We start from the raw sequence: 13,204 nt of genomic DNA, 5'->3' as shown, positions 1-13,204 counted from the left end.
GCCGACTTCGAAGATGTTTAAGTGGGATTGGTCATTCAGAAAAATGATGTACAAAGCTGATGGCTAAAGCCCCTGCATGAATCTGGGGGTCATAGCCATAGACCCAAGCTGTAGGTTATTTAAAGAAGTATCTCCAACATAAAATCTTAGTGTCATGCACACAGGTATGGCAAATGCAGTCTCCACTCATATTCTGAGGACTCAACGGGTTGGTTTGTGCCACTGAAGACCAGGCTTATAACTACATTTCTGCTCCTTTACCTTGACTCACCCTGTTTCTCCTCCTCTTTATGACCCGATGAGGATTTGGAATTTACCTAAGAAAATAAGGTACAGTATGAGGAGAGAACAGCCAACTGTGTGACGACGAACGGAATATCCAATGGGAGCAGCTACTGGGAAGCAGCTCATGCCGCCAGAGGAGTGGCCAGAGTGAGTTTCCCGAGCAGCGTGAGTCACGACAGTCCTCTGTAGGAAAACATTTTTGGCAAAAGGAGGAAGTTGCAAAGCAGGAAAACGAAAACAGCAAAAACTTAAGTCACTGCCGTTGTCATACTCGGTCAAGAAAAGAGATCCAGTACTTACTTAGAATGTTACATTTCTTAAACATGTTGGGAAAGAGGAAAAAAACCAACCAGTCTCCTAAAAGGATTCCATTAAGCTCCTCTATTTGGATTGGAAATATATTGTCTGTAAATCCAAGGACACTTAGAAAGATACTTGATTTCTAAAGATTAGTTTAAATTCATGGTTGGAGTGCATAAAATACAGAAATGGAAACCCAGTGACTGTGATATTTTTGCCTGCTCTTGGTACTGACCAGTGTTGAATTCAAGCACTTATCAAGACAGGTTCAAAAACTAGTTGTAAGGTGCTTTTAGATGTTGACCTTTCTGCTCCCTCTAAGCAGTGAAGCTCATGGCTATTTAATACAGTTTATCAGAAGTGCTATTCTGTAAAAAGCCTTATGGCTTACACTTTTGAGATAGAAAATGATCAATACTTCATGGTGATCAACAACCTATTGAGTTCAACTCTGCATACGTACATTATACATTACACTCACTAAAAAATACTCTATTTTGCTTTTTCATTTTTGGACAATTCCTGAGCTCGGCCTAACAGGTCATAATTCATTTTTTTAAGTCTCATTCTCTTTTCAGGGTAACATATACAGACCTACAGCTCCTCCTTCCACTGAATGTACCTAAAAGCATTCTGTCATTTACTTACAAAATCATATAAAATGATAGTCCTCTCAGGTGTGACATTTGTGTCCCCCTCAGACTTTTAGTTCCCTAATCACCAGGATTGGGTATGTTGGGAGAGCTGGCAAGAAGGAAGCAAAGGTCTAGCTAAGTGTTTGTTTCAAATAAAGAAGGGTGTGTCACATCTTGTATCCCCATCAGTCAACATAAAGGTAGGGGACAGGCACTGGAACGAAGGAACCCTCCCGGCCTGGGTGATCCAGGTAGAAGGCTTCTGAGTTAATTTCATTGCTGTTGCACATACAGTTAAGTCAGGCTTCATGTGTAAGCACAAGCTTGGAGATTTTTATAGTCCGTGTCTAAACCACAGTCTTCAAGACGGTGGTTTAAAGAAGTCACTCTGGTTTCTTAAAATTCATGAAGAATTTCTATGCTTTCTAATTAATAACTGCACAGGTCCTTCTGGGACAGACTTCATAATATTCCAGGCATCAAAGTGCATGAGCCCAACCAGAGGTTTCCCATTAATAGCAAGAATTTCATCTCCAGCTTCTATTATTCCAGCTTGTTCAGCTGCACCACCTGCGAGAATAAACACAGAATAACAGAATAATAGCTTGGCGGTTTCACAGTATTCAAAAATCCTAAGTAAACTAAAAACTTTTAAATGATAAAAATATCTAAATAATATATTCTTGAATAGAGAAATATTTCTTAGAACACGAAAAACATATATCCATAAAAATAAACAGGTCTACATAAAACAATTCAATTCTAGCCCTTTCCCCCACCACCCCCTAAACATAAGCAAGATAAAAATAACGAACTGAGAGGGGGAAGATATTTTCTATGTATTTAATCAACAAATGGTTAATATCCAGACTAAAGAACTACAAGTCAACAAGAACAACACAAAATAAAGTTGGGCAAAGGAAATCAACAGCTGAAATCCATACAGCCAGTAAACACAAAAGCAGGCTCAACTTTTTTTTTTTTCTTTTTTGAGACAGGACCTTACTCTGTCACCCAGGCTGGAGTGCAGTGGTACAGTTTTGGCTCACTGCAGCCTCTGCCTCACTGGGCTCAAGCGATCCTCTCACCTCAGCCTTCAGAGCAGCTGTGACCACAGGCATACACCACCATGCCCAGCTATTTTTTTATATTTTTGGTAGAGATGGGGACTTGCCATGTTGCCCAGGCTGTCAGCTTCTAATTGTTAACAGATACTGACTGATACATGCAAGTTCGGAGAATCAGTGATTATGTGCTCATTAGTGACCATGGGGACTACTTACAGAGTTTAACTTGTTCACATTATAGCTTTGTCTAGCTTTGTATGAGCTCTGGAAAAAATGCAAGTGTAAACCCTCCATTTACGTTCTCACACATAGACTTCTAAAGGTATACCAGCTATGGAGGCATCTTATGGGAAAAAATGGCATTGAAAGAAAAATTCCCAAGTGTGAAAATAAAAATATTCTCAGAAATTTTGATTAGACCTCAAAAGGCTGGGCAGATGTATCGATTTCATCCTAAATTACTGAAGGTCGTTATTGAAATAAATATTATGTCATAAAAATACAGCTTGGAAGAAATCCACCCAAGGACAAGAACATTTTCTGTGGTTAATGATAGAGGCAGTTACATTAAAAGAGAGACCTCACCAGTATCAGCCCTGTAGTGGGCCCCAGGAGAATGATTTGGTCCCTTGTCCTTGCTTTTCCTGAGATACACTTTTGGAAGGACCAAAGAACCAATTATGTTTGTGTTAGCATAGTACCCAGTGTCCTATTCTAGCATATTAAATAAGGCCCTCTGGTTATGTGAAACAAAAGAATTTTGTGTGTTCACTTGGGCCCCAGGACATGGGAGGTTCCAGGCAACCAGAACAGCCTGAGGCACACTGAAGGAGCAATCAGACTGGGTTTGGTCTCAAATCTGTGACTTCAGCCAAGTTACAGATTTCTCTAAACTTCAGTTTTCTCATCTGCAAAATGGTGATGATATCTGTCTTGTTATCTTACTAGGTTGTTAGAAGGACTGAACGAGATGAAGTAGTCTTCTAGGACAGGGGTCCTCAACCCTTGGGCTGCAGAGTGGTGGCAGGAGGGCTGCACAGCAGGTGAGCAGTGGGTGAGTGAGTGAAGCTTCCTCTGTATTTACAGCCTCTCACCACCACTCACATTACCACGTGAGCTCTGCCTCCTGAGATCAGCAGCAGCATTAGACTCTCACGTGAGCGTGAACCCTATTGTGAACTGCGTATGCGAGGGATCTAGGTTGCGTGTTCCTAGGTTGCGTGTTCCTTATGATAATCTAATGCCCTGATGATCTGTCAGTGTCTCCCATCACCCCCAGATGGGATGCCTAGTTGCAAGAAAACAAGCTCAGGGCTCCCACAGATTCTACATGATGGTGAGTTGTATAATTATTTCATTATATATTAAAATGTGATAATAGAAATAAAGTACACAATAAATGTAATGCACCTGAATCATCCCGAAACTATCCCCCACCCAAACCTTCACCGTGGAAAAATTGTCTTCCACAAAACCAGTCCCTGGTGCAAAAAAGCTTGGAGACTGCTCCTTTAGGAAGCTTTCAGTGTTGTACAAAGAAGAGGTTTGCCAGCTTTTGGACTTTTTACACGAGAGAAATAAATTCTCTCGTTTAAACACTGCTATTTTGGATTTCCTATTACATGAGGCCAAACTGAATCTTAACAGATTTGAGCAGGATATGTCACTCTCTCCAGTTACATATAAATTTTTTTAAAATGTCTTTTTTCCCAAAAAGGTCTTGCATGGCTTTTAACACATTCTTAGGTTCCTTACACCTATGATGAATTGGTGTCACACAGTGCACAATCTGCATTTGGCTTTTTTTTCATTCAACACTGTTTTTGAGCTGGTCCCAGTTTATATTATATAGAGATGTAATTTATTTTTTCAACTGCTATTTAGCTTTCCTTTATATGCATATATTTTATCATTCTGCTACAGATAGAAATTTAAATGGTTTCATAGCTTCCATTTTCGTAAGCACTGCTAAAATTTTCCTTAGAGATTAACCAGTAGATACTTGCATGAGAAAAAAAATGAGTGTTTTCCTTTCTCCACATCCTTGCCAACACATCATCGTATGAGATTTTTTATTTTTGGCCAACTTGATAGATTAAAAGAATGATTTATAATATTTCTAATTTTCATCCAATACATTTAAGTTTGAGCATCTTCCTGTGTTTCTTGGCCACCTAGGTTTTAACTTCTGTCAATTTTCTATTGCTTTCTTTACCCAAATTTTCTCTCTTGTATTTTTCTTACTGAATTATATAGTTCTTCATATATTCTGGAATTTTCTTTTTTTTATGGAGACAAGGTCTTCCTCTGTCCCCCAGGCTGGAGTGCTGTGGCACAATCATGGCTCACCACAGCCTCGACCTCCCGGGCTCAAATGATTCTCCCACCTGAGCCTCCCGAGTAGCTGGGACTATAGGTGCGTGCTGCCACACCTGGGTAATTTCTGTATTTTTCTGTAGAGATGGAGTCTCGTCATGTGGCCCAGACTGCTCTTGAACTCCTGGGGTCAAGTGATCTGCCCACCTTGGTCTCCAAAGTGCTGGGATTACAGGTGTGAGCCACGGTACCCTGCCTATTCTGGATATCAACCCTTTGTTTATTAAATATATTGCAAATATCTTATAATAACTTATTTTTGAATATGCTTATAAATTTTGCCATATAACAAACATTTTATATGTTTCTTTTTTTTTTTAGATGGAGTCTTCTCTGACCCCAGGCTGGAGTGTAGTGGTGCGGTCCTAGCTCACTGCAACCTCTGCCTCCTGGGTTCAAGTGACTCCCCTGCCTCAGCCTCCTGAGTAGCTGGGATTAAAGGCATGCGCCACAACGCCCAGCTAACTTTTATGTTTTTAGTAGAGATGGGGTTTCACCATGTTGGCCAGGCTGGTCTCTTAACTCCTGACTTCAGGTGATCCACCCACCTCGGGCTCCCAGAGTGCTGGCATGAAATCCATGATCCATGAGCCACCGTCCTCGGCCCCGTATATTTTTAAAATGTGTTTTTCTCTTATGTTTAAGAAATTCTTCTATGATATTTAAAAATAATGGTTATTACTGATACATAGAAAATTCTATTGATCTCTGCATGTTAATTGTGAATTCATTGTTCTTTGCAAACTATTTATATTGGCTTGACATTTTCTTAGATTTTTTTCAATCAGAAAGAACATATAGGAAGACAATTTGTCATTACGGGCAAATAATATTTCTAATTTTTGTACTTCTTGGCTTATTTATTGCTGAGTTATTTGGTAAAATGATGAAAGAGGAACATTTTGGGAGCGGCTTAAAATTGTACTAGTGACAGTGTACACTGCAGCTTCATATAGGAGCTTAAAAATAACTATTTTCTAATTTTTTTCATAAACTCCCTGACCTTAAAGAAAGCTTTAGAGATACTGACATTTAGTTCCTTTATTATTCAGGCGGGGTTGCGGTGGCTCATGACTGTAAATCACAGCACTTTGGAAGGCTGAGGCGGGTGGATTACTTGAGGCCAGGACTTTGAGACCAGCCTGACCAACATGGTGAAACCTGTCTCTACTAAAAATACAAAAAGTTAGCTGGGTGTGGTGGTGCATGCCTGTAATCCCAGCTGCTTAGGAGGCTGAGGCACGAGACTCACTTGAACCTGGGAGGCAGAGATTGCAGTGAGCAGAGATTGTGGCACTGCACTCCAACCTGGGTGACAGAGCGAGACTCTGTTAAAAACAAAAACAAAAAAAAACTTCCTTATGATTCAAATGCTTGTTCTGTAATAGTCTTACTCAAGAAATCATTCAAATGCTCGTTCTGTAATAGCCTTACTCAAGAAATCAGTATTGCTATATTGTTTTCTAATGCTTGAGCTAAAAGACACAGGAAAACAAAATGAACAGAAAAACTGTACTCATGAAATTACTCTGTAAGTATGAAATACGAGGTAAGAAGATGAATCCTGACCTGAAGTGATTCGCCTGCCATAGCCTCACAAAGTGCTGGGATTATAGGCATGAGCCACCGTGCCCGGCCAGATAATGAAATCTTTAGACTCACTAGTTTCCAAAGGTGGGATCTGCCATATAATATTCAGAAATACTTGAATGGCTTTCCCCAAGAACAAAACCACGGGCTTGCACATGAGAGCATCTAAAGCGCTAGTCTGTGGGACTGACACTTCTCTTCTCTATCCATTTCCACAGCAGTTTTCACGGATTTGGGGCCAGATGCTAGAGACAAAGGCTGAGTTGTCCAGGACGTCATATTCTTGCTTTGCTGGAGACAGAGCAAAGCTAGAGATAAGAGATGGAGACAGATGACAGGATGTCATCTCTCCTGTGGCTTCTTCTAGTGTGGGGTCCCCAAGCCTGGCCTCTCCAGCTGATGTGCTGCTTTAGTTGGTGTCTGCCCTGGTCCTTTGGTTCACAGGCTCACATGCTTTTTTGGGTTGTGTCCCCTTGGATTACAGAGGTGATGTGTCCTGTGACCAAGCATGGAGGCGGCCACTCCTGCTCCCCTCAGGAGTGTCTTAAAATACCTCCACTTTAGCTACCCTATTGAATGACAGGTTAGCTGGGTGCTGTGTTTTCAGGTGATGGACATTTTCCCTCAGTCCTCTGAAGGTGTTGATGGCTCCAGGCATTCATGCGGCCATTCTGATTGTTGTACACAGAGAGCAAACTAGAATTTTCTCTTGGCTTTTTAGATTTTCTTCTTTATATTCTGAAACTTTATTATATCAAGGTTTCAATTTTATTTTATTTTTTTGGAGACAGGTCCTACTCTGTCACCCAGGCTGGAATGCAATGGTGCAATCCTGTTCACTGCAGCCTCCAAGTCGAGGGCTCAAGCGAGCCTTCCTTCTCAGCCTCCCAAGTAGCTGGGATCACAGGTGTGCACCACTCTGCCTGGCTAACAAGGTTTTTTTTGTTTTGTTTTGTTTTTTGTTTTTTTAAATACATTCAGACTGTTTTGCCCTTGATGAGTTTTTCAGTCTGCATAGTCCTGTCATTTTTTCACTTCTGGAAAATTCTTAGTCATGATTTCTGCAAGTATTTCCTCTCATTCAATTTTTTCCTTTTGGAACTCTTTCTCTCATTACCTTTTTGTAATCATCTCTTTATTTCCCTATACTGCATTTTTTAATGGTTTCTTCTGTTCTACTTTTACAAATTCTATCTTCACATGGATTTAGCCTACTTTTTACTTTTATTCATTAATTTAAAGATATATTTAACTCCATTTTCACTAATGAGGGTATATCTGCATTTAGTTTTTACTTTTAAAGAGGCAGGGTATTGCTCTGCTGTTCAGGCTGGTATTGAACTCCTGGGGCTCAAGCAGTCCAAGGAGCTGAGACTACAGGCATGCGCTACCCCGCCCAGCCTGCATTTTGTCTTTTCTTTTTTTTTTTTTTTTTTTACATATTTGCTTGCTTCTTCTGAATACCCTCTTGGTCTTGTTTCATGGGTAACATTCCTGCCTCTGTCATGAATGGGGTGTCCTGTTTTTCGGGTCTGCTGGCAATGGATGTTGCCCTGTACCCTTCGTCTGAGAGCTTTCTGTTGAGAGGGCTCTTATAGCTGAGTTGCCACATGCTTGCCTGAGCCTGGTTCTCCTCCTGCTGCTGCTCTTTCAACTTGGACAATTAACTTAATGAGTCTGAGGTTTTCTCTTTACCCTGGTACCACAGGTTCACACGTAACAGAGACCTGACTCCTGATTTATGCGTGTCTTCTGCTTGCTCCAGGGGCTGGGAGCAGGCAGCCTGTCCTGGCTGCCACTCGAGTAAAGCAGACCTGTTGTGACCACAGTTCACTGGCAAAAGAGCAGGTCCCAGGCCTCTGCATCACAAGATGCCTTGTTCCGCCTGCCCACAGGGGTGCTGAGCACCAGCCTCAGTGCACATTTCTTTCTCATCCTCTGCTTCCTCTGGGCCCCAAGGATGCAGCCCTGCTTACCACAGAGGCTTCATTTCCACTTTTGATCCACAGAGGTTTTTTAAAGCGTAACTATACATTTTTTTAAAGTTTTTTTTCCTATTAACACTACAGGTCAAGAGTTGGGAGAGGCTTTGGGATTACTATACAATTGTAGAAATAGCTCAAGGTCATTAATTAGATGGTCATTTAAAGAAACAACAATCCTTAGCTAAGAAGAATTGATCTTGTTACTTGCTGACCTACTTATTGTGTTACATACTGTAACTTTAAATGGGTTTCTGATCTACTTGTAAGTGTAATTACATATCGATATTGTTCATACAATTATACTGTTAGTATTATTAGTACAATTATGAGTTATTAATATAAGAGTTTGAAAAACTGCCCAAGACCAAAAAATGAATTATTCAAGTTGATGGAGAGATGTATATTTACCAAGCATTTCAATAATATCTACCCCCCATCTTTTTTTTTCCCCACAAAGGCTGTGCTTGGACTGTATTACTTTCTTGCAGTCTAGCATTTACAAGTCTAGCATTTTAAGTCAGTGAGATCTTGGCCACTATTAAGTACTCCTGACTGGCAAGTCTGCTGGTGTTACTTATAGTGTGGTGTGTTCACATCAGAGACAGGGGCCCAGAGTGAGGAATGGCTGCAGTATAAGGGTCAGGGACAGAGGCTCTGGGGCCAGACCGCCTGGGCTGGAGCTTGGTTCTGCCACTTACAGCTGTGTGACCCTACGTGCCTCAGTTTCTCCTTTTGTAAAATGGGGATAATGATGACACTCACCCAATAGGGTTGCCTTGTGGATGGCTCGAGTTAATACGTGTCCATACAGAATAAACCTTGTATGTCACAAAGCATTAAAAACAAAAATTTTAAATTTTTAAACAAAAAAAAGTTTAGATTTTTAAAAACAAATCTCATTTCTAAATGGAAGGCATGTTTTTCATTGAGACATCCATGGAAAGATGACAGCTGAGAGACGGCTGACTGAGTTGTCTAGGACATTACCTTTGTACACTCTCTTAATGACCAAGGGCCCATCTCCCATCACAGATGATTTTCCCCCATCCAGACTCAGTCCCAGCCCAGCCGAGGTCTTCAGCACTTCAACACACAGAGCATCGTGTACAGCCACACTTCTCCCTGCAGCAGCAGCGTGCAGCAAGATAAAAACGACAGAGTTGTTCATCATGCCATCTGTCCAAGTCCCCGCGGACGCATCGCCTCCAGCCCCATGTACTTCTGGCACCCTCAAGTCCCATCTACCCTGAGTACTTATAACAGCACTTGAGCCCAGTAGCACTGTTGGCCTCCCGACTCTGGGGCTGCCCTCCTGGGCTGTGTTGCTGCTCTACTTGCATCCTTTGTTCTGTGTTTTCTGCAAGCATTGGCGAATGCTTTCATGCCCAAGCAGAAATCCCCAGAAGGCAAAGTGCTCTTGTTAAGCCCCCCACACCGGCTGTGCACTTCTCAGTGAGGACTGAAGTCACACTTTGGGACTCCAAATTTGATTTTCTGCCAACCCTGGCTGCTAATGGCAGCAGAACATCACCCTTTGGTACCAAGACTTGGCAGCACCAAAATGCCCAGCCTCATGTGAGACTGTTAGAATGGACTCCAAAGCCCCCAGGAACCCAGAGAGCTTCCTGCCTCCCCGCTCCTGCCACTCCTGCTCCTGCAAAGCGAAACCCTGCCCCTGGCTATGGCTGTCTTCACAGACACATCTGGGGTTGCCTCCACTGGCATCTGGCTCCACTGTGAGGAGATGCGTTTCCATGGTGATGCCAGCTCCGTGCTGGTTTTGGGAAGGTGGGCTGGGTTTGAATCAGGATTGTAAACTTGCCTCCTTGTACTTTCCTCCCTTGCCTATCAGCCAAGGACGTCAGAGTTGACTGCAAAGGCACACTTAGTTGATTGGGAGGCAGAGGAAGGACCACAAGAGATGGACTAAACTGCCTGTTTCCTGTGGTCACTAGGTGTGAAGCCAAGCTAGCACTGTCTCCTTCGGACATAAAGGCCAGTCCACAGTCATGGTTTAAAGAAGGCCACTCCACAGGGCCTGAAGGATGCTGTCAGTGTATGGTAAGTAATAACCGCTTAGGACAAGGTAGACCTGGGTTAGGGAGACTAAAGAACAGGCAACTGAGCGAGGCTAAGCCCTCCAGGCGCACAGCATTTGAGAGCTCTGCAGGTTCTGCTTCAAGGCCAGAGGCCCTGAAGTTGCTGCAGGAATACTGAGTGATTATAAATGACAGAAGGACCGTCCAGTATGAGTTCACCAGGCTTAAAAACTGGCAGCTGTGAGGATGAAGTGGTTTCCTTTGACAGTTTACAAGGATCCCACTGAAAATCCACCAAGCGGTCACGACAGTTCTGGGGCAAAGGCAAGCATGACAAGATCTGATGACCAAGGTGCTTCTCTGCACTGGGGAGGGCCTCAGCCCTCTGGAAGAGGGAAAGTGAAATGACACAGAAGGAAGACCGGGGACATGACCACGGAGGCATCTGGACAAGAAGTGTTTCTCATTTGTTAAATGGAATCGGAGCCATTTTCAGCAAGGACTACAAACAGCTCTGGCCCACAAGAAAGCCAAGTTGTAGAAAGGAATCCAGCTACCCTCATCAGGGAGAGATGTGGAGAAGGAACGAAAGGCCTCTCCCAGAAGGCAATGCCCAACCCATACCCTCTGCTTTGCTCTCTCGACTAAAAAAAGACGTTACCCCTGAATGCCAAGATGAACGGCACTCCAGACGTCCGCAGTACTTAACAGGGCATTAAACAGCCCGCACCGCAGAAACAGACGCTGTACGTGGTTCTGAGGCGCTGAATATGGATGGCACATAGAAAATCTGTTTCTAAACCTCTTCCAGTGAGTTATTCTTGGGTGACTAAGGCTGCAGTTTCTGTTTTCAGACACAAAACACTCTTGCCCCCTCTTTTCCTTCTGTTCTTCTAAACCAGGAAAGAATACAACCTTGCTGTTTCCCAAGGGTAAATCTTAGTTCTGGAATTTCTCCTTCAATGCTGATTGCCCCATCACAGTAGTTTCCTGTTTTCCTTACCAGCCCTAACAAGAGGGTGTGAATATAAAAGAGATTCCTTCTTAGGACACTTAGGGAAACTGTTATGCAGTTGTTTTAAATCTTCCACAGTATAGCCTGAACTACTGGGGTAATTTTTCTAATTTTCTGATTTTTTCTAATTTATTTGTTACATTGCTTTTGTAAGAAGCATCCAAACACACTAGACTTCGCTACATTTAATTTTTCAGATCTAGAAGTTAGCTGTTACTTCCCTCCATGTTCAACCAGAATCTCGGCTTTCTGCAATAGCTCACACCCTGCTGGTGGTTGAAATGATCATCTTACCAACGGCAGGCTCCAGGGGGATGGTCTTTCTGGACAGCAAACCCTTCCCATTGGCTGTGGGAGGCTCCTGCCGGGCAGAGGGCCTGGGCTGATCCATCCCTTTCTTGATGACCACGAGGGCATCTTTGTGCAGCTGTGCCTGGTGCAGAACCTTCAGGACATTCCCGTGGGCTAAGCCAGCCAATGAGGCGCCGTTGACTGACAGAAGGAAATCCCCACGGTTCATAGTCCCTTCCTGAGAAGCCGCCCCCTGAGAAAACACCCTGTGGACCTGGGACGAGGAAAAGAAAAGGAACAAAACCCAGATCCACTTATGATTTCCAGTAAAAGGGAGAAAGTAACTAACTGCATATCTGTAGTAAAGTAACCTTTATTTTTTGAGAGGGAGTCTTGCTCTGTCGCCCAGGCTGGAGTACAGTAGTGCAATCCCGGCCTCCCAGGTTCAAGTGGTTCTCCTGCCTCAGCCTCCTGAGTAGCTGGGATTACAGGCACACACCACTATGCCCGGTTAATTTTTGTACTGTTAGTAGAGATGGGGTTTCACCATGTTGGCCAGGGTGGTTTCGAACTCCTGACCTCAGGTGATCCACCCGCCTCGACCTCCCAAAGTGCTGGGATTACAGGCATGAGCCACTGTGCTGGGTGTTGTAGTAAAGGAACTTTCTAAGGACAATTTTTCTAAATCATATAGTCACTTGCTTTATAAAGAAACATTCAGTGTGGGGGATGGATCACAAATGTCAATGCCAGTGTCTCCACACATTTTTTGTTTTTAACTCAATTTCTTGTTAGTGTCTGACATGGGCCTGGCATCCAGGAGGCAATGGGAATACGAAGATGAATGAGGCCTGGGCTCGTGCGGTGAAGGTGACCCTCTGGATGGTCCCGAAGGCTTTTGAATGATGTAAAATTTTCATTGACTGTTTTTGAGAAAGAAGTAATTGTATAAACAAACACAAGTTTGGCCAGTTGATTCTAATGTTCTCTACTGCTTAAAATATTTAGGTAAATTATAAGGCTATAGCAAATTGTGTTTATAGGGACTGAAAATGGCCTACACATGTCAGCTCTGTGTTAAAAATGCTTGTCTTTGTCAACGAAAACCTTACATACTACTTCTCCCACTTCTCCCTTTTGATGTTAGTAGCTGGGAATGAAACCCAGCAATCTCTGAACCCGCTGATTGGAATCTGTGCCCTGATCACATTCTGAGGCTGCTTAAGGAGGGATTTTGCTGAGAGCCTAATGACTTTGTCACTTACCGTGATTGATTTTGGCTCCACATCTGTCCCTCCTGCCACACTGAATCCCAGACCTGAGCCTTCTTTTCTATTCAAGACTATGAAGCAAACATCTTCTTTATTCTAGTGAAAACAAACAAAAATTATCCTTTGAGCTGGAGCTGCAAAAAATTAAGAAAGAAAGGAAAACATATCTCCTTGTACCAAGAGTAAGGAAGCTCTGATGTCAGTCCTCTTGGAAGGGCTTTTCACTGCAGACCCTAAAGGTTCTTTGGCTCTCAGCCAGGCGTGGTAGCTCATGCCTGTAATCCCAACACTCTGGGAAGCCAAGGTGGGCAGAGGAGTTCTTGAGCCCAGGAGTTCGAGACCAGCCTGGG

General features: G+C 43.0%; 1 protein-coding gene across 1 annotated transcript in view; it reads right to left on the bottom strand.

The window, feature by feature from the left end:
• Nucleotides 1–1,613: 1,613 nt before the first annotated feature.
• Nucleotides 1,614–13,204, bottom strand: part of PDZD2 (PDZ domain containing 2) — a 386,629-nt gene continuing 375,038 nt past the window's right edge. Inside the window, exons 23-26 of the mRNA XM_011980798.1 lie at nucleotides 12,849–12,950; nucleotides 11,587–11,857; nucleotides 9,226–9,360; nucleotides 1,614–1,790 (exon numbers count right to left, since the gene is read on the bottom strand). Of these exons, the coding sequence (XP_011836188.1) occupies nucleotides 1,624–1,790; nucleotides 9,226–9,360; nucleotides 11,587–11,857; nucleotides 12,849–12,950 (675 nt within the window). The 3' untranslated portion in view covers nucleotides 1,614–1,623. The remainder of the gene's footprint in view (nucleotides 1,791–9,225; nucleotides 9,361–11,586; nucleotides 11,858–12,848; nucleotides 12,951–13,204) is intronic.

The sequence above is a fragment of the Mandrillus leucophaeus genome, unplaced genomic scaffold, assembly GCF_000951045.1.
Source record: "Mandrillus leucophaeus isolate KB7577 unplaced genomic scaffold, Mleu.le_1.0 Scaffold218, whole genome shotgun sequence".
In the NCBI taxonomy this organism is placed as follows: domain Eukaryota; kingdom Metazoa; phylum Chordata; class Mammalia; order Primates; family Cercopithecidae; genus Mandrillus; species Mandrillus leucophaeus.
The sequence above is the reverse complement of the archived record's forward strand: the minus strand, read 5'-3'. Positions and strand labels throughout refer to the sequence as shown.